The 27,797-nt window shown below is 28.2% G+C and overlaps 2 protein-coding genes and 2 long non-coding RNA genes across 5 annotated transcripts; 3 read left to right on the top strand and 1 right to left on the bottom strand.

Moving 5' to 3' along the window:
• The first annotated feature begins 728 nt into the window (after positions 1-728).
• LOC118645550 lies at positions 729-18,677 on the top strand. Its single transcript, XR_004963260.1, has 3 exons — positions 729-764; positions 17,752-18,196; positions 18,272-18,677. It is a non-coding gene; the product is annotated as an uncharacterized LOC118645550 (long non-coding RNA).
• LOC105839509 lies at positions 4,540-6,220 on the top strand. Its single transcript, XM_012685865.3, has 3 exons — positions 4,540-4,788; positions 4,957-5,431; positions 5,559-6,220. The coding sequence occupies exons 1-3, from the start codon at positions 4,755-4,757 to the stop codon at positions 6,076-6,078; spliced, it is 1,029 nt and encodes a 342-aa protein (XP_012541319.1). The 5' UTR covers positions 4,540-4,754; the 3' UTR covers positions 6,079-6,220.
• On the bottom strand, positions 6,161-8,635 carry LOC105839510 (phosducin-like protein). 2 transcript variants are annotated; one of them, XM_012685867.3, is made up of 5 exons: positions 8,551-8,635; positions 8,235-8,449; positions 7,370-7,633; positions 6,799-7,213; positions 6,161-6,519 (listed from the first exon to the last, which is right to left on the bottom strand). In XM_012685867.3, the coding sequence occupies exons 3-5, from the start codon at positions 7,577-7,579 to the stop codon at positions 6,290-6,292; spliced, it is 855 nt and encodes a 284-aa protein (XP_012541321.1). In that variant the 5' UTR covers positions 7,580-7,633; positions 8,235-8,449; positions 8,551-8,635; the 3' UTR covers positions 6,161-6,289. The 2 variants fall into 2 exon arrangements, with proteins under 2 accessions (XP_012541321.1, XP_012541320.1); XM_012685866.3 differs by having other exon boundaries at positions 8,323-8,449; positions 8,551-8,634.
• Positions 18,678-22,949: 4,272 nt separating the features above from the next.
• LOC118645549 lies at positions 22,950-24,655 on the top strand. Its single transcript, XR_004963259.1, has 2 exons — positions 22,950-23,174; positions 23,765-24,655. It is a non-coding gene; the product is annotated as an uncharacterized LOC118645549 (long non-coding RNA).
• Positions 24,656-27,797: the final 3,142 nt, after the last annotated feature.

Here is a 27,797-nt window from a genome sequence, read left to right on the forward strand (position 1 = left end):
CTGACTATTAATCTGTTCTTTCTAGCTGCACTGTTGCACCGGTGCAATAAGTTAAAGTAATGGGGCTCGATTCTTGAATTCATTCGCAAGAAAACGTATGCGCAAATACCCGCTCTAACAGAAAAGTTGCAAGTTTATTGGTTGAAAGCTATACGATAGCCAATAAATTTTCAACTTTTCTGTAAGAACAGAATTTGCGAATACGTTTCTTTTGCGAATGAATTCAAGAATAGGGGCCATGGTCTGTTCTTTCTATCTGCACTGTTGCAATAAGTTAGAATGAGAAAAAATATACTTGTCTTACTTTAACTTATTGCACCGGTGCAACAGTGCAGTTAGAAAGAACAGACCATAAGACAAGTATATTTTTTCTCATTCTAACTTATTGCACCAGTGCAACCACAGACTTCTATAATATACTAGACTGCTAGGCTCGTTATATATTCTCCATTTAGTGTGTACCCGAAAAGTATCTACAAATAGGAGCTCATAGGCGGCAGACTGAATTACCGATTGGAATGTGGCTAATATTTTATAGTCCTACGACTATGGATTACTAGAGGAGTGAGTGAGATGTATGATACAATGGGTGTTTACGATAATGGCTATCCGAGTAATTTTCTCTAGGACCGAAATATATGATAAGCACAACCATCTACTATCATCATGATTCGTGACAACTCAATGCTGTCCGATATAGCCAAATCATCACGAGCAAGTTGCGAGTTGCGAGTTCCGTGAGTTTGTAGCAGGTAACCTAAAAAGTACGACATAAATAATTTGATTATTACAATTAAAAATAATCTGTTTTTAATGTATGGTAAGATTATTAACTTCATTAAAATAGTAATTATATAACACAATCATGTATTTTTAAAGTATTGTCTAAAGTAATATTAAAGAGATTATTTTATTTACAAATATTTTATTTATTAATTTGTCTATCAAGTTTCTATTATAACGTATATCTAACGCATATCTAACGTATATCTGTTTATAACAGTATATCTTAATTTACTATGCACTTGTATTACAAATTAAAAAAATTTATTGTAAACATTATTATTAGTTTCACATTAGTGAAATATTCATGCATAATATTTATACATAAAGATATATGATTTTTTAAAATAAAGATAACACCATGCAACTTATCATTAACAGTTGTTACAAGAAAGAAAAATATTTATACTTAAATTTTTATTTTACTTGTAATCTAAAAAATATTATTAATAATGATTTATTTAGTAATTTTACATAATTTATCTCATTTGTTTTAAAGTGTTAACACCATCCGTTTAATAAAAGATGACTTTTCTAATATATATGTTAGTTAATAATAAATAATAACATTTATTGAGAATCAATGTTTAATTAAAATATTATATTAGGTTTTGAAATAATACCGTTATAATAGAAACTTGATAGACAAAATAAATATTTGTAAATAAAATAATCTCTGATATTACTTTAGACAATACTTTAAAAATACATGATTGTGTTGATATAATTACTATTTTAAAGTTAATAATCTTATCATACATTAAAAACAGAGTATTTTTAATTGTAATAATCAATTAAATTATTTATAATATTTATATCGTACTTTTTAGGTTACCTGCTACAAATTCACGGAACTCGCAACTTGCAACTTGCTCGTGATGATTTGGCTATACCGGACAGCATTGAGTTGTCACGAATCATGATGATAGTAGATGGTTGTGCTTATCATATATTTCGGTCCTAGAGAAAATTACTCGGATAGCCATTATCGTAAACACCCATTATGTGATTATACTCTAGTTTACACCGAGCACTTGGTACGCGTATCAAATAGTAAATAACTAGTGAATGTGTTTAATCATTGGCTGATTAGCTTAACCCTTTACGGCACACATTTTTCTATTAATCGGATTTTTATGAAAATTGGTGTAGAAAAGTTTTTAGGGTCGCTGATTACGAATCTGCCATCAGATTTCAACGATTCTTTTTCAAAATGGCGGATTCAATATGGCAAGTCATGATTTCGAGTATTTTTTATCGATTTTTTATGGAAATTGGTATACAGGGATTTTTCAGAACGCTGATTACGAATCCACCATCAGATTTTGACGATTCTTTTTCAAAATGGCGAATCCAATATGGCGATTTACGATTTTGAGTATTTTTATTGGTTTTTTTATGGAAATTGATATATTGAATTTTTTAGAATCGGAATATTGAAAAATTTCAGACTTTCTTACTTTTTTTTTACAAGAACAGATGTACAGAACTAGCTTTTTTAGGTTGATTATGTGTAGGTCATCAGATTTTTAAAATTCAAATATGGAAAATTTCAAATAATGGGTGATAAAAAATGTTTTTTTTTTGAGATTTTATATTTTTTCATTTTTTTGACAATGGTACATAGAACATAAAATTTTTTCATAAAAGAAACCGCACTTAGTTTACTTCAGAGACACGAACGTGGACGTGGCGGTCATTGTCTCCATTTTTTTTTGTATTTTTGTATTTTACAATTTTTTTTTATTTTTTCTCACAATTTACTTTTTTTATTACAGTTAGCACAGCAAATCAATTTTTATATTCGTAATCAGCATTTTGAAAAATCCCTGTATACAAATTTCCATAAAAAACCGATAAAAAATACTCAAAATCATAAATCGCTATATTGGATTCGCCATTAAAAAAAAATCGTCGAAATCTGATGGTGGATTCGTAATCAGCGATCCAAAAAACCTCTGTATACTGATTTTCACAGCTTCATGATTCTTCCTTCTTTCTGACATACATTTTTTGTAAAAAACACTTTTTTTCACTTTATTTATTTATATAACAAAATTAACTAATGATAAAGGAAAATTATATTTTACTAAATATTATTAAGACTCTTACTAAAGTAAAATTACAAAAAAAGGTAATAAAATACAGTATTTAGTGTCCAAAAAATTAAAGAAATGACTTCAAGATAGGTGGTCGATATATCGACCACCGTGCCGCAAAGGGTTAAATTCACTACTTGATACTAAAGACCTATAATCAAATGGTTTGTTCGCGTCGTCATGCTCCGACATGCTCCTACTCACTCCAACGCATTCTAATAGGTTGGCGTCATCGGAATCAACGTATGAGAGTGCGTTGGGGTGAATAGGAGCATGTTGGGGCATGTGACGCGAACAGACCCAAAGATTCGCCAATGGCGAACATAATTTTGATTGGTCATTTGAGTCACATGGTTTATCCGCCATTGCGTACCCACGCTGGGCGAGGAAGAGGGGAGAGTGCTCTGTGTTGAGCAGTATAGGTTAAAGGAATATGGCCGGTATTCATAGTCGGATCTTATATTTAAGATCATCTTAAGTACTGTCTTGAGATGCCATCAGCCAATCACAGAGCCGTATTAGCATCTTAAGCATTGCTTGAGAGGATCTTTAAATAAGATTCGACTATGAATACCGGCCTATGTGTCAGAAATTATAAGGTAATTCAATCTCTGCACTCTAGGGTCACTATATTTTGACGATACACTCAGGAAGAACAAGAAAAATTAAATTTGCATCTGTTATATGGCTGCGTACAACTTGGAGCAGGCTCGCATTGTTTACTATCTCCACTACTCCAGACCCCAGCCCCAGACCCCAGTCCTCATCCAAGGTCTGTTCGCGTCACATGCCCCAACATGCTTCTATTCACCCCAACGCACTCCAATACGTTGATTCCGATGACGCCAACCTATTAGAATGCGTTGGAGTGAGTAGGAGCATGTCGGAGCATGGCGACGCGAACAAACCACCAGTCTCCGTATGGGTACAAGATGGTGGATAGCAGTCATGGTGGGGGGCCATTGGCGCATCTTTGATTATAGATCTTTACTTGATACGCGTACCAATTACTCGGTGTAAACTAGGACTATAAGAGCGTTCTCCTTGGACGCTTATGCGTACTTATGCGTTAAATGTATCATTCTTTTACTCTTGTAATATAAAAGAAAAAGATAAAATGACAATAATTAAGGTATGTGATAAAAGGCTGCCCAAATATATATAAGAAAGCGGTATACATTTCTCTTCGTTTAAGTATTAAAACTGAAGGACAAATGATATAACCTCATTTTAAGAGCATTTTTGTATAAAATAACCTAATATTAATGATATTTATTAGTATTATTAAGTATCATTTTTTAAATATATATATACATATACTGGGCCCCTATTCTTGAAGTCATTCGCAAGAGAAACGTATACGCAAATACTCGCTCTAACAGAAAGTTGTAAGTTTATTGGTTAATAGCCATACGATAGCCAATAAATTTCCAACTTTTCTGTAAGATCAGAATTTGCGAATACGTTTCTCTTGCGAATAAATTCAAGAATAGACCCCCTGGTACGCCTAGGGAATCAAGGTTAGCAGTCTAGTATATTATAGAAATCTGTGAGTGCAACAGTGCAGCTAGAAAGAACAGATCATATGAATATGGCCCTTAAATTTGCGCCTTTATTTCATGCTCACGTGACCACCGAGCGACCGAGCATGCGCACGCTACATTTCGTCGGTATAACAGAGGTTTCTTAACCTGAATATTCGTCACTTTAACGATTTAATATCTCGCTTCTCGGGACAGAACGACGCTCTTTTCTGCCAGATTCGTTTGTTTGAAGCAAAACTGAATCGAATAAGCACAACTACATCGATATTTGAATGTCAGTGCTTAAACTAAATAATTACCACCTAATCCTTTAATAAACACATCAAATATGAGTTATTTTAGCGATTTGCATCAAATATCGGGTAAGCGATTTTATTAGACTTTTATATCTAAAAATTTGTATTAAAGCAGATACGATAAAATCAAGTATTTAGTTAATAAACTCTAATATCTTTAAGATTTTTACATTTTTATATCATGTGCCTAAAGTTCCAATTGTATACTATGAACAATCATGTTTTTTTTTTTAGATATTTCGAGTATTTCAGCAATTTCTCAATCCAGTAGTCGATTAATTAGTAGAGTGGATTTGTCCCAAAGTTTATTAGATAATTATCCATGTGCTATAAAAAGTAACAATAGATTTCCAATAATCCAAGAAACAAGTGTGATTGAAAAAACAATGAACTCTTTAGCATTGTGCGAGGAAAATATAAGTGAACACATAAAAACTAATATAGTTTATCAGTGTATGAAAGAAGTGTCCTTGAACCACAAAGATGTTCTGTCTAAAAGCACAGCAAACAAATTACAAATATTACTCTTAATTTATCAACTGGATAAGTATATGCATCTTCCTTCAACAACAAAACATATGCAAGATAAATTGATGCTTTTGGGAATTATTGATTTGCCGTTATGTGACTTTAATCCTGATGAAAGATTAGAGGTGAAATGTTGCATTGAAACAATGCTACGTGAAAGAATACACCATATGATGCTCAGGTGAATGTATATCAAATAGAGATATTGAATAAGATTTCATTAACTTAATATACACAAAGTTCTGTAATAATTGTTATTATTGTTAATATGTATAAAGATTAATATACAGCTATTTTTATGTTATAAGATATGAAGCCTTAGGAGGAAATGCTAAGGAAGCGTCAAGAAATAATGAATGTGACGTGCACAATAAATTCTTAGAATATTATGATGCACCAGCAATGCAATGGAAGAATAAAGTTGAGGATTTGATTTCGCAATGTGAAAGTGACTTGCTGAAATACATAAACTTAATGGACAAATGGAATAAGCTGAAATATGAAGATATAAGCCAAGCATATTTAGAAAAAGCAGGGTATTTATTGCTGCAGGCACAAATTGCCGAATTACAGGCAAAGATAACAAAGCTCTCTTGTACAATCAGAATGTTCAAAGAGACTTCGACTACTATTAATGCTTTTAAAAAGCTAAATCGAATAGTCGAGGGGAAGTTAAAAATGGTTTCTGATGAGATCCGCCAGAAAGAAGATTTGAAAAAACTGTATGATAATTTGAAAAATACAGAATATGAGGAGGTGTTATCAATCCACTTGCAGCTTTGTAACGCAATAAAGAAAAAAAGACACATCTTGGACATGTTGAAATAGTTCTGTAAATAAGAGGAGAATTTAATAATCAAAACAATATATATTTATATTGTTTTTGATTTAAGTAAATATTTGTTTCGCATTTGTTTTGTAATCTATATATCGATTAGCTCTTAATAAATATTCTACAAGTTTACAATTTTTAATTATAGAAAATTTTTTTCAACTTAAAATATATTAGTAGATTAATGTAAAAATAACGGTGATTTTTTTATTCGCTATTGAAAACTCCATTGTCATTTTTCGAAATAAGTGGCATGTAACTTTTATCATTGAGAATTCCATGCTCGATAAGGAATGTTTCCACATCCGACGAGTAAAAATCTATTCCTAGTTGATCTGTGACATGGACAAAGTTTCCTATCACCTGTCCATTTTTATACACTAGCAATGTCGGTATACCAAATTTTTTGAATTGGTTGCTGAGACCTGCAATCGAACCTAAAGGAAAAGAATATTAAATGTATACTATCATGAAAAAAATATTTGCTACAATACACACTTCAATAAGGACAATAAGAGAAAAACAAATTCTTTTCCAGAAATTCCAAAAAATAGATATAAGCATTCAAATTTTATGTTAAAGTTGGATGTAAAGATGAATGAAAAATAAGGTGTTATTAAGTTTAATGTTCAAGTTTGCTCAATTAATTAGCATTAATAGGAGATAGTGAATTATTTATTGTGTGAGAATCTGTGTATAATCATAAATTAACAAACCTAAAATTCTACAAAACTTTACATAAGAATGTTTTTCTGCAAGAGATATCAGACATCCATTCATAGCTTCACAACCAGATACATTATCCTCATAAATATGAATGATAACAGTCACTGATTTATCTTCTCCATCAATAGCTTGCAGAAACTGATCTGTATTATTTAAATCTATAACTTTCCCAAAACAAAGTTTTTCTGTTTTGGCAAGCATTTCTTTCATTCTCTGTCTCTGATATTCTAGAAGGAATTCATCACTTAATAAATTTGCCAACTCTGGATCTGTCTCACTTAGTTCTTCCTTTTCTTCATCCAAAGCACTGCGGCAAGTTAAACTCAATTTTTTAATTAATTGCAGCCTTTCTTTCTCTTGTGATTCTCGTTTTTCTGCTTCTAATTGCTTATATCGTTGCCAATCCTTCCAAGAATACATTTCGAATTAATAGCTATTATATCTATTTAATATTTAATAAAATTAAATATATTTATAAATATGTATATTAGTACACGCGTGTTCAACATAATCTTTTAGATTTTCATATTTTTCCATTAAGATACATCTTTATTATTATACCTTTATAACACCTTTAGGTCCTGTGTTACTAGAAGTTCCATCCCATTCTGAATATGAAGGTGCAATATATTGTTCAGTGTCATCGGTGTATTTTATATCGTTACATTCTTTATCAGAATCTTTAGAATCTTCATCATTTTCTTCGTCGCTAGAACTGCTACAATAATACTGCAATTTTTCCCCTAAAATTTTATTTTCCAACACTGACATGATCACAGAATTTAAATCTTCATATAAAACAATGAATTAAATAGTATGTTTGATCTGAAAACAATAGAAACTTTAGTTAATAATCTAGTTTAGATTATTTGAATACGTTTAAAATACATTAATCATTACTTATCCAGATAACAGAAAATTTATCATAAATATTCACAAATATTTTACAAATTTTCAAAAAATATTTTTTAAAGATTATATAATTATTTTTCATAAATTATTTAGAAATGATACAAAAATTATTATCAATAGTATATAGAAGATTTTTTTAATGTACTGAAAAATATTTATGGTATATGAATTCGAAATATTTTTTGTATTCTTTGATAATAGTATAAATATTTATTTTAAATATTTTCATAAATATTTATCATAATTTTTTTTATACCTGGCAAACTTGGACATAAAAATATGTACAAAATATTTGTCATAAATATTTTATAAATATTTTATGTTATCTGGGTAACATTAGTATATTTGTAAAATGTTTTGTAATTGAGCACAACCAGATAAAATCATATAATAATGATTATAACAATATAATTGATTGTCTAACTTGGTTAATATTTTAATAATCAATGGTAAAGATTAGTAATTTAATTTGTAGTATTTAGTTGAATAGATATTTTTTAAAAAACAGACTTACAATACAAATAACTGGAACAATCTTAAATTTTGTTTAATAACAAATCGTTCAATAAAGAAAAGTAATTATACAGTTTAATATCTTTCACCTTAGATATTGATGTATTTTTAATCGTTAAAGTTGACTAATCGGGTATTTAGGTTAGGATACTTGCAATCTTGTGTGATATTGTGGATATTGGACGAAATAAGACCAGCGTTGCCAACCTGTGAACACTAAGTTATCGTACTTAAGCTTTAAAATTACCGTATTTACCTCCAAATTACCTCCAAAAATATACATTTTTTAATCATAACTGATTTACAAAATCAATGACCTTTTTTTTAGTCTGAAGGGCCCAATGCATAGCGTAGAATAAGCACCGCACAGCTGTGATGCGATTTCAAGCCCGGGCACGCTCACGCACACATCGCACTCCCCCTATCCGTGAGGCACGCGCGCTCGGCTGCGATCGGCGTGAGCCGTCGCGCACTCGGCTACGTTCGCGGCTGAGTTCGTCCCTTTCTCCTCTGCCTCTTCCCCCATCTAACGTTTTCTGACTTCGAGCTCCGAGGCGATCGCCGGCGTCTAATGCTTTTTCAGAATATGTTTATCGCGCGGGCGCCGCCGGCTCTCGCGATTATTATGATCGGCGCATAATTGTAAAAATAAATATGTACAATTTAATCAATATTTCCTTGTTATTCCATGTAAATTGAATTTATAAATAAAATGTTATTAAATATATCTTATGGTTAATTAAATTAATTATTTAATTATTTAATTAAGTAACGTGCGAAGATTTAAAAAACCTTTTTCTTCGGTAATTTTACAAACTTCGATAACTTCACAAAATTAATATTGGATAAGTTAATATATTTTTTTAACTAAATCAAGTTAAAGCTAATAGCATATAAAATTAATTTTCTTAAATTAAAAGTTGCGAAATAAACGAAAAACTGACTTAGTTGAAAGTTAAGTTAAATCAACTCAAGTTAAATTTAAACTTAATTTTGCAAAACGTTATTTATATTTATTTTAAATTAGAAAGTCATAGTTTGTTTAAACTAGATTATCAAAACGATTATAATTAGATTAGATCATAAAATATATTCAACAGTCAATATTACAAAGTAAGCGAAAAAAAGAATCAATTAACACCGTGAAAAATAAGTAACAATAAGCAATAGGACATAACAAACAATAAGCAATAGGAAATTCACTCTTTGCCAGAGACGTGGAGAATAGAATCGAGGCTTATAAATATCAATTTTATTTCTAAAAGTAGTAGCTCTTAAATTTTTTAAAATAAGACAAAATATGTATGAAATAAATGTGTACAAAAAAGCTGTGTGTGTTTCTATAGACATTTTTTATATAAACACATAACTAAATGTGACAGAGACCCATTTCTGACATCACTAAAATAAAGCAAGTAATAAGTAAAGAAAAGACTTTTGCTCGAACAATTCGAATATGATAAAAAACTTAACAATCGCGCATGCATTAATAATTATAATTTTTATAATTCCTAGTTTGCTTTTTTGTGCGACGCTTAATAATAATAAAATACGTTTTAAATCATGTTCCTTTAGTTTTTTGTCAATGTCCTTTTTCTTATAAAATGTAGAAAATTGTTAAATAGTTATATTTTATAAATATTTTACTAAATAGTAAAAGTTAATAATAAAGTTAAAAAGCTAATGACTTTTAACTTTATTAATTGTAAATTTTAATTTTTAATTTTAACTAAATATTTTTGAAATACATAAACTTGTTAATTTTTTCCCAAGTTTTAAAAATTTATTTATGTAAAAGAAAAAATTATGAGAGAAAAAATACTTTAACTTAATTCAGTTAAAAAAATATATTAACTTACCTAATATTAATTTTGTGAACCCAGGAAAAAATGTTTTATATAAAAACATATAAATATATATAAAATATGTCCATATATATTTATATTAGCTTCCTTTCTTTTGTAAAATTTCTGTTTGATATAAAAAAATAATAGTCATACTGAAAAGATAGAAACTAATTAAAAAATAATTTTCGCATTGCTTCTTCTAAGAAAGTTAAGTATAAAAAATTTCCGAAATATATATGATTGTATATAGACAATTTTTCATACATAGCTTTTTTAAAAGAAGCAATGCAAAAATTATTTTTTTAATTAGTTTCTATCTTTTCAGTATGACTATTATCTTTTTATACCAAACAGAAATTTTACAAAAGAAAGGAAACTGATATAAACATATATAGACATCTTTTATATAAGTACATATATTTATATATGTTTTTATATGAAACATTTTTTCCCGAGAAGTTATCGAAGTTTGTAAAATTACCGAAGAAAAAGGTTTTTTAAATCTTCGCACGTTACTTAATTAAATAATTAAATAATTAATTTAATTAACCATAAGATATATTTAATAACATTTTATTTATAAATTCAATTTACATGGAATAACAAGGAAATATTGATTAAATTGTACATATTTATTTTTACAATTATGCGCCGATCATAATAATCGCGAGAGCCGGCGGCGCCCGCGCGATAAACATATTCTGAAAAAGCATTAGACGCCGGCGATCGCCTCGGAGCTCGAAGTCAGAAAACGTTAGATGGGGGAAGAGGCAGAGGAGAAAGGGACGAACTCAGCCGCGAACGTAGCCGAGTGCGCGACGGCTCACGCCGATCGCAGCCGAGCGCGCGTGCCTCACGGATAGGGGGAGTGCGATGTGTGCGTGAGCGTGCCCGGGCTTGAAATCGCATCACAGCCGCACAGGCGCACAGACTGTTCAGGTGCAATTTCATGCGAGCGAAGCAAAGCTGGCTTTTACCCCCTCTCCATCCAATAAAAAACAGCGTCGCTTAGCTATCGCTATTCGCCTTCATAGAGCGAAGAAAAGCTGGCTTTTTATCCCCACTCCTATCTTTTTATGGAATATGTCTTCGCTGGTTTTCTGTTTATTTACTGTACATTTGTATCAATCAGCATTGCAATCAACAAAGAACTTGTTCTTGTTCCGAACCTGTAATCAGAGTTGCAAATAATTAATATTTCAATTAATTACATTGAAATTGAAGAATTAAGTCAATTTTAAATTAAATCTTATTAAATTAAAAATTAAAATGTAATTTACAATTACAATAAAATTTAATTAAAAATTAAATTTTAATTTTTAATTAAATTTTGTTGTAATTAAAAATTAAATTTTAATTACCAATTAAATAAAGTTTAATTAAAAATTAAAATTTAATTCTTAATTAAATAAAATTTAATTAAGAATTAAAATTTAGTTCTCAATTAAATTTTGTTGTAATTGTGAATTACATTTTAATTTTTAATTAAATAAGATTTAATTTAAAATTAAATTAATTGATTTTTAATTCTTCAATTTTAATGTAATTAATTAAAATATTTAATTAATTATTTGCAACGCTGCCTGTCATGTCTTATTTCGACACTGTCATTGGCTACACGGAAAAAGGAATTATAATCTAATTCTTAATTTAATTTAATTACATTAAAAATTAAAATTTCATTCCCTAAGATTTATTTCTCAATTAAAAAAAATTTAATTTTTAATTACAACAAAATTTAATTAAGAATTAAAATTTAATTCTCAATTAAATTTTATTTAATCAAGAATTTGAATTTAATTTTCAATTAAACTAAATTTAATTAAAATTTTTTATTTAATTATTCAATTATTAATCAATAATTAAATTATTTTGCAACTCTGCCTGTAATTAACCACGTATAAAAATGGATTATAATCAGTATTATAGTCAGTACATCGCGTACGTCGAATATTACAGACGTACAGTGGCAGCTACAGTTGCTTCGCTGTAAAGTTCGACTGTGTCGAATTTTGAGCGTGCCTTTGCTGAGATGCGCTAAAACCCCAGACAGCACACGGATATCCATACGACATCCATAAGACGTCCTTAACGGATATTGAGGATATCCACAGGACATCCGTTTTACGTCCTTTAGACATCCCAGTGAACACATTTTATAGCGGCAATATAACATGGAAGTTACATGTAATTTAACATTGTTATTCTTGTGATATGTAGGTGCTATATGACATGGAAATAACCTGTTACGTAATATTTGTTATACGCAAGTAATCTAGCTGTTATACATCGTTTTGGCGTTACAGTTATTCAACAAAAATTGTATAATCGTAACATAACACGTTCGTATCAATGTTATTACGGAACGATGCGTCGTAGTTGACTTAGAAATCAGACAACATTATAACATCCTGAATGACAGATCTATTTGATAATAAAAAAAATTATTATAAAGATGTTTTCAAAAATAATGGTTTGTCTACAATTACTGCGCACAAAAAATGCACAAAATCGAAATTCATCATGTGCTGAACAAAAACAGAATAATAAATGTATACCATTCAATTTTTTCTTAGAATTACGATCTATATAGTTAACCATCTAATTAATCATTTGAACGCTTCAAAGATTAGTGCTAAATAGATCGCAATTTCCATCAACTTAATTATTAAGGTTATGGAAAAAGATAAATTTAACAATGAAATTAATAAGTAAATAAATTAATGCTATTTATTTTTAATATGTTTTGCAAAATTTAATTGCTTTTATAAAAAATAATATAGTTGCGTCAGTTTATAACATATAAGTATATGTAGACAATAACAAGTACCCATATCGATGAGTCAAATTGGCGTAGCAGGTAGAGTACAAGGTTCGTCATCCTAAGGTTCAAACCTAGCAGCGGCAAGTACAAATAAAATAAAAAATTACATAATTTAAATTTAATTAATTAATAAAAATTTATTTTAAATGTAGTGTGTTGTTGATAAAAATAATTTAAAAAAAATGAAATATTTATTTTATTTTATTTTTCTTTGTAATTGTTGTGTAACGGTTAGATAACATGTAATTATAACATGTTATATTGCTGAGTCGGAAATTGTAACTTACATGTAAGTTACGTGTAATTTCAGAGTAACGTAACCTGTTATATTCGGTTACATTGCTGTTACACTGCTGCTATATTACTGTGTTCACTGGGATTCTATGGACGTCCATGGGATATTGGTTTATGAAACTGGTGGATATGCTATATCCGTAAAATATGTCCGATGGACGTCCTATGAACGTTCTATGGACGTCCTATGAACGTGATAAAAAGCGGTATTCAAAATTAAATTTTACATTAAATAAAAGGGTAAAAACAGAATAAAATATATAAATATAAATATTTATTTTAGAAATTATATTATTCTTTCGATAGATTATACATTAAACAATTTTAATTAAATAAGTATCATACGTATAATATTAATTAAACAATCAGCTTAAAGTATTTTGAAATTATCACACACATATATATAGTGTGTATCCATTGTTTAACGACTACTGTGGAACAAATATTCTTTATATTGCAGACAATGACTGCAGCATGCAAGTGCTCTCATCTAGGCAACAAATGATTGTGACTCGTCAACTATAACAGAAATTAAATTTTATGTTTATACACACACATACACATATATACATATATACATATATACATAGGCTACAGAGTAAACTGTATAAAATCTTATTGTGTGCCATTGGCTTTGCCTCTACCTGGTTGATCAATTCGCCAATATATTCCATCGCAAACTCGCCTTTAACAAAAATGATGGTGCTCGGCCGACGCTCGCTTGCTCGTAGGCTCTGATTGTTCCCGTTGCTGCAATCTCTAATCTCGTTGCTGTTCTTTATCGAGACCTTCGTCGTAATTCGCGTACACTTCGCCGTCGTCTATTACCATCTGTAATTATACGTCTAGAATTCGTCGCTCCTACCGTGTACACGTAACCGTTCTGTTTACGTACGTAGGTCAGAGCCTACGAGCAAGCGAGCGTCGGCCGAGCCATCTATCATATCATTCTCGTTAAAAGAGAATTTGTGGTGGAATATATTAGCGAATTGATCAATCAGGCAGAGGCAAAGCTAACGGCACACAATGAGATTCTTTGCTGCTCTCGTAACTTATAATTTCTGAAAATTTTTAGGATTCTTACCTGACTGTGTAAAACATGCCGATAACCAACGAAAACCTAACCACTACTACGGCCATATTGCTTTTTAGTTCACTTGTGCATGCAGATGGTGTTGGCGGAGCGAGTACAAATAAGGATAGCATATAGACATACAAAGTGGTCCGTTTTAGGATATCCCTTCAATGTCCACAAATGTATATCCTATGGATATCCTTATAAGGTCCATGGACATTAGGACAAGAAATGGACATAAAACGGATATCCATAGGATATCTTGTGCTGTCTGGGACAGCCATTTTAACGAAAATCGATGGAGAAGGGGTAAAAGCCAGCTTTGCTTCGCTCGCATGAAATTGCACCTTATCCTGGGCTAATAATCATCTTATATAAATCAATGGCTGCGGTCGAGTTGCCGCTACAAATTTCGAAGCGTTTGATTAACCAATCAAAAGAATAAATTTTATAAATTGACCAATCAAAGAATGCTTCGAAGTATTCGTAGCGGCAACTTTACCGCAGCCAAAGTATCAGATTCAAAGCAGAATAATCTTTAAAACAAATTTATAACAAAACTGCAAAAAAGACATTTTTTAAAAATTACCGTATATCCCCACATAGCACATGATATCATTAGAATATCCTGTACTCAAACTGTAAACATCCCCTACAGCATGAAATATTGCTGCAACGTTGCAGAAATATTATTTTGCAAGATTGGAATATTGCAGAAAATATTACTGCAATATTGCAGCAATATTTCTATGTCCGCTCCAAAACAATATTGTGCAATATTTCTGCAATATTTCTGCAATATTCTCCGTAAGATTTCTGTAATATTTCAGCAATATTGCTGCAATATTTCTTGTAAGATTGCTGTAATATTTCTGAAACGTTAATGCGCAATATGAAGGAAATGTTGCAGGTGGTTAAATTAATCAATTAATATGTAAGATGTGTATTATACAAAAAACGGGAAATGAATTTATTGTCATACCGTTACGACACAATAATTTAAAAAATTAATAATTAAAAAAGTAATTAATTAAATTAACATACACCAACGGATATCGAATATCGTTCCATTCTAGATTTAGGTAAGCATTAAAATGAAGCAAGTCCAGAAAATGCCCATCCTGATCAATTTATACGCTAGAATTACACATGCATGTATGGTTCACACATGTTTAATTAATGTATTATATATATAAGTCAGAGTGAACATCTTTTGGACTTGCTTCACTCAATCTAGTATGGGACGCAACGCTGTCGTGATTACAGAAGTTGTTGTACATCTATGTATCTTTTAGCTCTAATCTTACATAAAAATTTAAAATAAAAATATCCTGCTCTATTTTTTTATTTGTCCCTTAAAACTATGTAAAATATTACTTATTGTTAGTTCTAGATTAAGAAATACGGATTATAGGGAAATAAATTTTGCAAGGTTGCAATATAATATTGCCACAATATTGTGCAATATCTGTTAGGAAATATTACATTTGTAATATTGCTACAATATTGCACAACATCTGCTAAGAAATATTACATTTGTAATATTGCTGCAATATTGTGCAACATTTGCTAAAAAATATTATATTTGTAATATTGCTACAATATTTCTGCAATATTGGTTATATTATGCACTGTTGCAATATTTCTGCAACGTTGCAGCAATATTTCATGCTGTAGGGGATACGTACCGTATATAATGCAGTGAGAATATTCTTATAATATTTTCTATAATATATCCCCAGCAAGCAAAATGCTAGCAGCTTGCCGGCAATATGCCAGCAAACTCGAGCATGATATCGCAGCAGATTTCAATCTGCTGCTTCCTCATTAAGCTTAGTTTTTACAAGCACAGATTATCAACAGAAAATATTGATAGAAATACAGCAAAAATCCAATATCATCTGCTACCATAACATGACAGCAAATTCATAGTAAATATCGAACACAATCTGACAAATTAAACTCTAAACGCAGAAAGACAGCAAAAACGAAGCATGAAATGCTATCACGCTGCGACACCAGAAACGCGGCGAAGATACAGCACGATGTGTCACATGAAGTACTGACAGCAAAAATGCAGCAGAAATCGAGCAGAGCCTGCCGTCATGACATGCCGGCGAAAACGCAGCAGATATAGAACGCGATCTGCTTTATCGGTTGTGACGGCAAAAACATAGCAGAAATCGAGCACCAAGCTGTCGTCACAAGTAATCGGAAAAATATAGCAAAAATTTAACACGATATGACGTATTATTAATAATTTTTAATTAGTAAAATAAATAATTAATGTATGCAATGTACATATGTTTATTAATATTATTATTACATTTAATTTACATTATATAATTTTATAAATTTGATGATATTTAATTTACATATACATTACGAATTATATATTTTATGATTATATACTTAAATTTAAATGTGGCGTTTTCGACTGACTGCAGAGAGTTAATTAAACCCAAGATGATATCACATGCAAGAACCGTCCAATTTGAACTTTTTTTTATATAAAGGTGGAAATCTTTGAGAAGACTTCTGGGAGGATCAGGTCCGGGAAGTGTGGGATTCGACGGGAGACACGTCGGGCGATCAACCTTACTACCGCCCACTCACTAAAATCATCTATATTATAGAGGATTCATGGCTCCTGCACACAGGACGCGGCAAAGCGGCATCGCGGTGGCCAATCACCGTCTTGCTTTTTTATTAAATACATATATGTATTATCAGAAAAGCAAGACGGTGATTGGCCACCGCGATGCCGCTTTGCCGCGTCCTGTGTGCAGAAGTCATCACACATCTGATGTAGCAAACTCGCGTTCTATACCTGCCGCGTTTTCGCCGTCATGTCATGACGGCAGGCTCTGCTCGATTTCTGCTGCATTTTTGCTGTCAGTATTTCATGTGATACATCGTGCTGTATTTTCGCCAAGTTTCTGGTATTGCAGCGTGATAGCAAATATGTCAAATTTCTAGCTACATTTTATTAATTTAATGTGACATGACATATCTGTTTTTTTATTTAATTTTTAGTGATATATTGTGTCAACACACAATGTCTGATTTTTGTTTTGTTAATGTCTTTAAATTTTGTTGTACTTTTGCTGCATTTTTGAGGGCACATTGTGACGCAAAGTCTACTCGATTTTTGTCGTGTTTCTGTTAATGTTAGTTGAAACGGCAAACTGTAATTGCTTGCTGTCCAACTTTTGCCAGCATAATATGTGTCAAAATTTTTCAGTTTGTGCTCTCGGCAGGTTTGGCTATCTGGGTCATTATTCGTATATTATTAGAACGGACCTGTTATATCTAAATTAGTATATTATTTCTCGTACATTCTTAGAATTTATTTTTGCAATCTAAATATCTTTTAATGTTCAAAGTTTACTTTTAGCGTCAAAAAATGTAACGTTACCAAAAATAACGAAATAATTTCTTTATTTTGATTACCCCAGATAGCCACAAATGTACCCAGATAGCCAAACCTGCTGAGAGCACGAACTGAAAAATTTTGACACATATTATGCTGGCAAAAGTTGGACAGCAAGCAATTACAGTTTGCCGTTTCAACTAACATTAACAGAAACACGACAAAAATCGAGTAGACTTTGCGTCACAATGTGCCCCCAAAAATGCAGCAAAAGTACAACAAAATTTAAAGACATTAACAAAACAAAAATCAGACATTGTGTGTTGACACAATATATCACTAAAAATTCCTATCTAAAAAAGGAGATGGTCATCGATACTCGAAAGTCTCGAAAGTATTGTTGCCTCTTTTCCGTGATGCCGATTGGTTCTCTCGCTGCGCTTACTTCGTGTTGCGTAAGTTAAATGTAAATTAAATGTAATGTAATGACAGCTCGCAAGTGACAGCAGTAAATGATAAACAACATAACCGTAACAAATAGCTTTGTCAAGTGAGTATTACCTATAAACTATAAACAATTTAACAGTTTAACTTTAATATTAATTAGAATTATTTTATCTTATAGGAGAAAAATAACAAAATGTCAGAATGTTATTTCGAAGTGTTTAACAACTCTCTTTAGCAAACTTAATGGTGGAGAACTCGAGAGAGTAATAACAAATTTATGATCAATCCAAAGTATATTAAATCACAACTTCATCGAAAAAAATTATACATACATACATAGTTACGCATTAATATAAAAAAATATGACTTAAGTACATAAAAAGACATGACTTAAAGACATAAAAAGTAATGCTATTTATGATACTATTATTAAATAAATTAATTGCTCAACTTTTATCTATCAAGAAATACACAATTTATAACAGGCGGACTATTTTACTGTCCAATCTTTTACAAATTTATAAATTCTAACAATATTGTATATCTACCAAGTAATAAATAATAAAAAACCTGAATATATGGAATGTTTGCGTTTAAAATTACTCTTATATTAAACATTTCATGTAAAAAAAATCAAATACATTTTATACATGTAGATTAACAAAAGCTATAGGAATAAATTTATTTAAGAAAAATTCTATTACAAAAATAATTAAAAACGGATACATAATTAAAAAAGAATTAATAAAGACATCATGACTTGACGTAACGATTTCTTTTTTAGTAATTTTATCCATTAGCATAAATGTATAACATTAATACTCATATTTACAAAATAATTTTATTTTAATTTTTAAATTTTTTACATTCTCTTTCCTTTCAAATAATTTATAAGAATTTTTGATGATGCAATTATTGATTCAGCAGCCAGAAGACAAAGCAATGCATTCAATATATCATTCGAAACCAAGATATTCCCTGAGTTTTCCTTATTGCTCCTCCAAACTTCGGTATCCGTTAGCATAAATGTATAATATTAATACTCATATTTATAAAATAATTTTATTTTAATTTTTAAATTTTCTACATTCTCTTTCTCTTTTAAATGATTTATAAGAATTTTTGATGATGCAATTATTGATCCAGCAGCCAGAAGACAAAGCAATGCATTTAACATATCTTTCGAAACAAAGATATTCCCAGAGTTATCTTTATTGCTCCTCCAAACTTCAGTATCCGTTAGCATAAATGTATAATATTATTAATACTCATATTTATAAAATATTTTATTTCAATTTTTAAATTTTCTACATTCTCTTTCTTTTTTAACGCGCGCGCGTGTTTGTATGTGTGTGTGTGTGTGTGTGTGTGTGTGTGTGTGTGTGTGTGTGTGTGTATGTGGTAAATAAATGTGTATTATTAAATACTATTTTTTATGTAAGTATGTTATGTCTCCGTTTTACAATACATAGTATAATTAAAATTAATAATGATTATGGTGGAAAAAGTGAGAAAATCTGTTAAAAAAATAATAAAATCCGTATAATCCGTAAAATGTTTTTATTTTTTATTAAATTCTTTTTTAAATACGAACTTAAGTTATTTGTACTTGATGAACTTTTGATCAATAAAAATTATTAAATTTCTTGCATGTATTTTAACTTATAATATTATTTTAATTGAATTTAATAACTTATAAATAATAATATTATGTATTATAATAATACAATAATATTAACTTTAAAACTTTTTAAATTGTCACATTGTGTAAATTTTATATTTTATATTGAGTTTCGTTTCTTCTCTATCTGTAAAATATGTTATAATAAATTAAGTTATACATAATATCATTATATTAATTAAATAAATTACTTCAGGTAAAGTTTCCGACATTTTTCTTTTTTGAGGAATTTGAACGCCTTTTAATAATTTTGATAAGTTCATGCGACCCGTTAATTTTCGAATATCATTTGTATCATTTACCAGTAAATATACTGGATCACCTATAAAAATATGGATAAATAATAATTAAGTTATATTAATAGGGAGTTATTATGGATAAATAGTAACACGAAATAAAATATAAATGTAAAATACAAATATAAAATATACAATTTTGTTAAAACAATTTAATTTTAAAACAACAGATATTATTATAATAATAAAATAATTTAATAAATATTTAAAATATTATTATTAAAGCTATAGTTAAATATATTATTCATCACAAAATACTAATACTAAACATAAATACTTGTCGTTTGAACAGTTCCAATTATCTCTATCTTATCTCCTTTTTGAATTCCAAATTTATTATATTCATGTTTGTCAAAATTTATAATATGGACTTCTATTTTATATGTTCCATCTGTTAGTGAACCATATGCAATTATTTTATTTTGTTTATTATCATGTGATTCCGAAAAATTTGTTTTAATGTAAGCTTGCAAAACTGTAAAATATGCATGTGTAAATATAAATTTGCATATATATTTTATGTATAAATTCCGAATTGCATAAATTATATTTTTATTTGAAAAACACACACACACACACACACACATATATATACATATATATATATATATATGTTAAAATATTATATATATTAAAGCATACTAATGCGTTGAGTTGTATTTAATATTTCATTTAATTTCACTGGTATTGGTTTATCCTGAGAATTTGGAGTGGGTTCATATTTCCCCAAATTAGATATTACAGTATTTTTGCGAATTAGCAATTCGTAGGAAACGTTACCATTATTAAAAGATGCTATTTTAGGTATTCTGGCTTGTACGCCATCCAGGTGAACAATCTCCATTAAAATCGTTAAATTAAATGTTATTAATATTATTAATGTTATTTTAAAATTACATTATACTTAAAGTTATTAAGTAAAAATATAAAAGTAAAGACAAAGAAATAGAGAAAGTATAGAATAAGGTATAGGTATTTTTGTAGGATTTTTCAAGTAATTCCAAGTAAAGTGAAAAAATTGTTATACATTATTTTTTTTAATATTTACATGGTTTGGGATGATATATGGAATTATTCTGTCAATGTCATCATTCCACGAAACAATTTGTATTCGTCTCCCACTGCCATTATTTAAGAAAAATTTTAAAACTTTATATTGTTGGTTGTTCCCGACTATTCTAGGAGATTCGATCCCATCAATATAACCGATTATTTCACTATAAAAAAAGTTTAAAATTGTGCATCAATATATGTATTTTAAATACAGTTATCAGCAGAGATTGGCTTGATGTTTTTCATCTCTAAGCGTGTATTAATATCCGAGTAATGAAGTACGATTGTTGAAAATGTTATTTATTTATATATAATAAAATCTTATTAACAGAATAAAATAATTATATTTAAAAACTTACACTGTCGAATCAAAAATCTGAATTGCATCCAATTCTTCATTTTTTGTTAATAATTCGGTAGGGTCAATTTTTTCTAATTCTCTTTCAAGATTTGCCAGTTCCGTTTCAAAATTGACATTTTTAATTAAATTCTGTGCAAAATATAATTATAATTATATTAACAATTAAATTAATAATTTTAAGCGCGAGAAAACTAAAGAAGAGAGAATACAAGAAAATGAGAAAAAGAATGAGAAAAAAGATAAAAAAAAGAGAGAAATGACGAAAACGAAAGAAAATAAGATAAAGAGTACACGAGAAAGAGAGAGGGGGGGGAAGAGAGAGAGAGAGAGAGAGAGAGAGAGAGAGAGAGAGAGAGAGAGAGAGAGAGAGAGGAGAGAGAGGAGAGAGAGAGAGAGAGAGAGAGAGAGAGTGCGTGCGCGTGCGTGCGTGCGTGCGTGCGTGCGTGCGTGCGTGCGTGCGTGCGTGCGTGCGTGCGTGCGTGCGTGCGTGCGTGCGTGCGTGCGTGCGTGTGTGTGTGTGTGTGTGTGTGTGTGTGAACGCGCGCGCATGTGCATGTGCAAAAGTAAGCGAAGGAGAGCAAGAACAAAAAGTGCGAGTGTGAAAAAGCATAATAGCGTGAAAGCAAAAAGAAGTTAAAAAAGAAAGCAAAAAAAAAGTGTATAGTGAGTATAGTATAGAAGAATATTATTGAAATAAAGATGTTTAAAATGGTCTAAAGCAGGATAAAATTAAGTAAGCATAAAAGATTAAAATTGTAAAAAGAAATTACTTTTATTAGAAAATTATATAGAATTTTGTTCCCCTTTTTATCCTTTTTTCTTTTGCTTTTTTATTTTTATTTACTTTATATTCTTATTATTACCTTTTTGTATTGCTTTCAGATTTTATATGTACTTTCTTAAACTTTTTTAAACTCCGTAATGTATTATCAAACACATTTGAAATAACAAACGAAAGTTTGTTATTAACTACCATTGAAAATGAATATTGGAACAAAATGAATATTGGAATTTTAAATATTTAATCGATTTGTTAAATCAATTTTTTAATCGATTCTTTTTAATAATTTAAGAGATAGAAATAAACACTGATATGAGTTATTAGAAATAGACTAAAAAAAGTATTAATATTATATAGATAAAAGATTACGCAAGATTGAGAACAAGAAAATGCGTGATTGAGAGAGAGAAAAAGGATAGAAATAAAATTTAATCATTTTTTGTCGAAAAGGTAATATTTTTAATTTAAAATTTATATGTATAATTGTATATATGTATAATCTCTCTCTCTCTCTCTCTCTCTCTCTCTCTCTCTCTCTCTCTCTCTCTCTCTCTCTCTCTCCCTCCCTCCCTCTCTCTTTACACAAAAAGTATATATTAAAAATTACTAAATTATTTAAATAATAAATATAATTTATATTTATACAATTAATAAAAACTAATCTCTATAATAAAATAAAAATAATTTACAATAATTTATTTATTTAAACTTTTAATTAATTATTATTATTGTTTTTCCAGAAATAAGAATAATATAATTCTCTCTATCGATTTTAACATAATTGAAGAAATTTATCAATTGGATCAGTTTGTTTGAATGTAATAAGGTTAAAGTGCTGAAATCAGCGATTGTGTGAAATCAGCCGACCAACAAAAATGTGACATAAAAGAGATCGCTTACAACGCACATGTAATAATAAAAGTATTTATATATAACTATATATTTAAATACAGTGTAATAATCGTGATTATGTATAATTACATATAAACAACTTTTTGTTATTTTTCTCTAAAATTTTTTTATAAAAAAGAAAAACATGAAAATAATTTTTTAAAATCATTTAAAAAATTGTTTTAATTATTTTTTATGTATATACAAATAAAGATTATGTAAAAATATATAGATATCTATGTATAAACATATTTCATATATAATACATATTATATATATTATATGTATTGAAATTTATATGTATAATTGTATTGTATATGTATAATCTCTCTCTCTTTCTTTTTCTCTGTCTCTCCCTTTCTATTTTTTAAAATCTTTTTTTGTCTCTAATTTTCTTTATATAACACAAAAAATATATATCAAAGTTTATTAAATTATTTAAACACAATTTAATATAATTTATATTTATACACACACACAATTAATAAAAACCAATATCTATAACTATAATAAAAATAATTTACAATAATTAACTTATGTAAATTTTTAATTAATTATTTAATTATTTTCTAATTATTTAATAATTATTCAATTATTGTTTTTTTCAGAAAAAAGCATAGTATAATTCTTTCTACCGATTTTAACATAATTGAAGAGATTTATCAATTGGATCAATTCGTTTGAATGTAATAAGATTAAAGTGCTGAAATCAGCGATTGTACCAACAAAAATGTGACATAAAAGAGATTGCTTACAACGCACATGTAATAATAAAATTATTTATATATAACTATATATTTAAATATAGTGTAATAATCGTGATTATGTATAATTACATATAAACAACTTTAAATAACAACAACAACAAAACAACATAAAAATAATTTTTTTAAACATAAAAATAATTTTTTTTAAGTCATTTAAAAAATTGTTTTATTTATTTTTCATGTATATATGAATAAAGATTATACAAAAACTATATAGATATCTATAAACATATTATATATACTTATATGTATATGTTATTTTTATGTAAAAATTTTTTTAACAAAAGCGTAATTTATTACTTCATAAATTCATGATTAAAAAAACATTTAATCTATTGTTTGCTGTATTTATCTCAAAATAAACGTTAAACATTTACAATTTGTGATTAAACCAGCTTATTTTCATTGAGTTAAATAAATAAATAATATAACCATATTAGTACTTTAATTCTAACCTACCATAATATGTTAAACATATCAATAAGTTGTAAATCGCCTAACGGTCTGTATCGGATCTTAGTGATGGATATAATTCTTTTATTAAATTTAATTTTCTTAGCTTTATTTTAAACTGCGCGCCGACAGGATTTATCAGATTTAAGACACAGTTACTAAGCTAAATTTCGATGCTCAAGAACATCTTAAAATTTTCCTTTCCCACCTTCCTCGAAAAACTGTAAATTAATTTATTATATATAGAATTTATTATATTTATTTATTATATAAATAATATGAATATTTGAAAAATATTTTATACAGTTAGGTCTAATTCTTTTGTTCCCTCTAAATTAAGTTAAAATAAAAATACATAGTACACATAATTAAATTAATATTGAAATAATAACAATGCATGTATATACATAAAAGGTTAATATAATATTTATTTTAATTTATTTGTTAAATTTAATTTTGATGTTTATTGTAATTAGATTTGTAGGGGAGAGAAGGTGATTATAAACTATACAAGGGGTTATAGAATTTATATACAATATCTCGTACAACATTTTAAACGTAATGTTTTTCCCTTTTCAAAAAATTAATTTTGTTTATTATGTATATCTGAAAAACTTCTATTTATAACATGATTGACAAAACTGACTAGGTAATAAGTTTATATCAACAAAAATTGTATTATATTAATATTTACTAAGTTATTTAAATAAAATAAAAAATAATGGTTTATAAATCCCTTCTCTACTTTAATTATTTTTATTTCTGTAAATTTAATCTATACACTGAAAAAAAAGTGATATATCCAATAAGATATGTAATTATGGGCTGCCAACTACAGATAGTACAATAATAATATATGCTATTGCAGTATCAACATTGTACTTGCATTAACAGCAAATATTATTATATTGAGTATTTTATGTAGTTGGCAGCCCGCAATATGTTATTGGTATTATTTTTTTTCTGTGTATATTATGCGTTATGTGCACTTTTTTAGATTTTAATTTCTACTGCGAGAAAAAAGAAGAATAAACACTAAAATAAGAAAAAGAGTAAAAAATTAAGAAAAAAAGTAATTTTCCCTTTTATTATTAAAAAAAACGGAAAAAAACAAAAAAAAACAAGAAAACAAAAGTATAGAAAAGGATAAATAAGAAGAAAGGGAAAAAGGGAAGACAACAAAAAGAGAAAGAAGAAAGGGGGGAAAGGGGAGAGCAACAAAAAGGGAAAGAAGAAAGGGAGGGGGAAGAAAAAAATAAAATTAAGAAAGACGCGAAAGAGAGAAAGAAAAACAACTAAAAAAAGAAAATTATTATTGATTGTTTGTTTGTATTATTTTAATATTTAAAAAACAATTTTAACAATTAACAATTAACAATTAACAATTTTAACAATTTTTCTTTTTCTCTCACGAACAATATAATAATAGATATTTAATTACAATAATAATGATAATAATGACGATAATAATGATAATTATGATGACAATAAAAAAGATAATGATGAAACTGATGATGATAATAATGATGATGACAATGATGATGATAATGATAATAATGATGATGACAATGATGATGATGATAATAATAATGATGATAATGAAAATATATAATAATTATAATAATGATGATATGTTAAAGATGATAACATATATTTATATATGAATGTGTATAATAACACTCGATAATTGATAATAATAATAAAATTGAATATTAGTATCACTAATTAATGTTACATTTTAATTTGTAATTACTAAAACACTTAACAATTTAAAATTGATATACAATTTAAAAATATATATAATATATACAATATTTTAAATAAATACATTAATTACATTTCAAATAAATACATTACTTCAAAGATTAATTTTTAAAAACTTGAAAATTTTGTTAAAATTAAAATAATTATTGTTTAATTATTTTTAAAAGTATTTTATATATTTTGAAATATTTATTTAAAATTAAAAATGCCAAGACATAAAATTAATCGTAATACAGAAGATCAAGAAAAATTTCAACAACAACGCCGCGAAAGAAAAGCACAAAATCAATATAATCGTCGACAAAATAAAAAAGCAACAATTAATAAAAATAATTTAATAGTTAGTCAAATATCAGATATTATTTGTATCCCCAGTACATCATCTGCTAATCATAATACAATACATGAAACATATGCAGAACAACAATTTCGTTATCAATTAGATAATCATGTAATACAATTGAATGAAGAAGTAATGGAACAAAATTCAGAAAATATATCACAATTTCAACAACGTTCAAAAGAATCTTTATCACATTATCGATTACGGAAAAGGAAACAATATCCTTTAAATGATAATAATATAGTGTCAATTAATAATGTAATTGAATATTATATTGGTCCTATGAATATAAATTGTATTCATTGTAATGCAAAACATTTTGCAGCTGAAAAAGTTCCTAATAAAGGAAATTCGTTTCACGATTGCTGTAATCATGGAGCGATAAAACTAGAGTCTCTACCTGAATTCCCTCATTTTTTGCGTACTTTATTTGAAGGAAATCATGCAAAATCTAATAATTTTTTTCAACATATTCGTAGTTATAATTCTTCATTTTCATTTGCATCATTTAATGCTAATTTGATTAATTTTCAAAATCAACGACCTGGTCCATATTGTTTTAAAATACAAGGACAAATATATTATCAGATTAATACTGCACTGTTTGCTGCACCAAATGAAATTCCAGCCTATGGTCAACTTTTTATTATAGATTCAAATGAAGCAATAAATCATCGTTTTAATGAAAATTCGAATCTAGACTTAGAAATTATACATAATCTTGAGTACATAATGCGAGAATGTAATATATTTGCTAAATCATATCAAATGATGGGTGAAGAATTGGAAAATCAACAGCAATCAGCATCTAATAATGAATCATTATCAGAATTACAATTGGTATTTACTTTAAGGCCAGGAATAGATCGACGTCGATATAATATTCAAAGAACGAATGAAGTTGCTGCTGTTTTTTCTACAACTGCTGATGGAGAAATTCCAGAAGCATATGTTATAATACGTAATAAGAGTAATAAAACTTTGCAAAGAGTTAGTTCTATGGATCCAAATGTTGAACCATGGATATATCCATTATTTTATCCATATGGGACTCAAGGATGGCATCGTAATTTAATGAAATTAAATAGTAATAGGCGAATAACTAGAGGACAATATATTAAATATCGTATGTCTATTCGTAATGACTTTAATGCTTTCTTATTAGGACGACGTTTATTTCAACAATGGCTGGTAGATAATTATGTAAAAATTGAAAAAGATAGGATGGATTTTTGTAAAACTCATCAAAAAGAATTACGATCTGAAACATATCAGGGTTTAATAGATTATATGCAAAATATGGCGAATAATTTA

The sequence above is a fragment of the Monomorium pharaonis genome, chromosome 5, assembly GCF_013373865.1.
Source record: "Monomorium pharaonis isolate MP-MQ-018 chromosome 5, ASM1337386v2, whole genome shotgun sequence".
Classification (NCBI taxonomy): domain Eukaryota; kingdom Metazoa; phylum Arthropoda; class Insecta; order Hymenoptera; family Formicidae; genus Monomorium; species Monomorium pharaonis.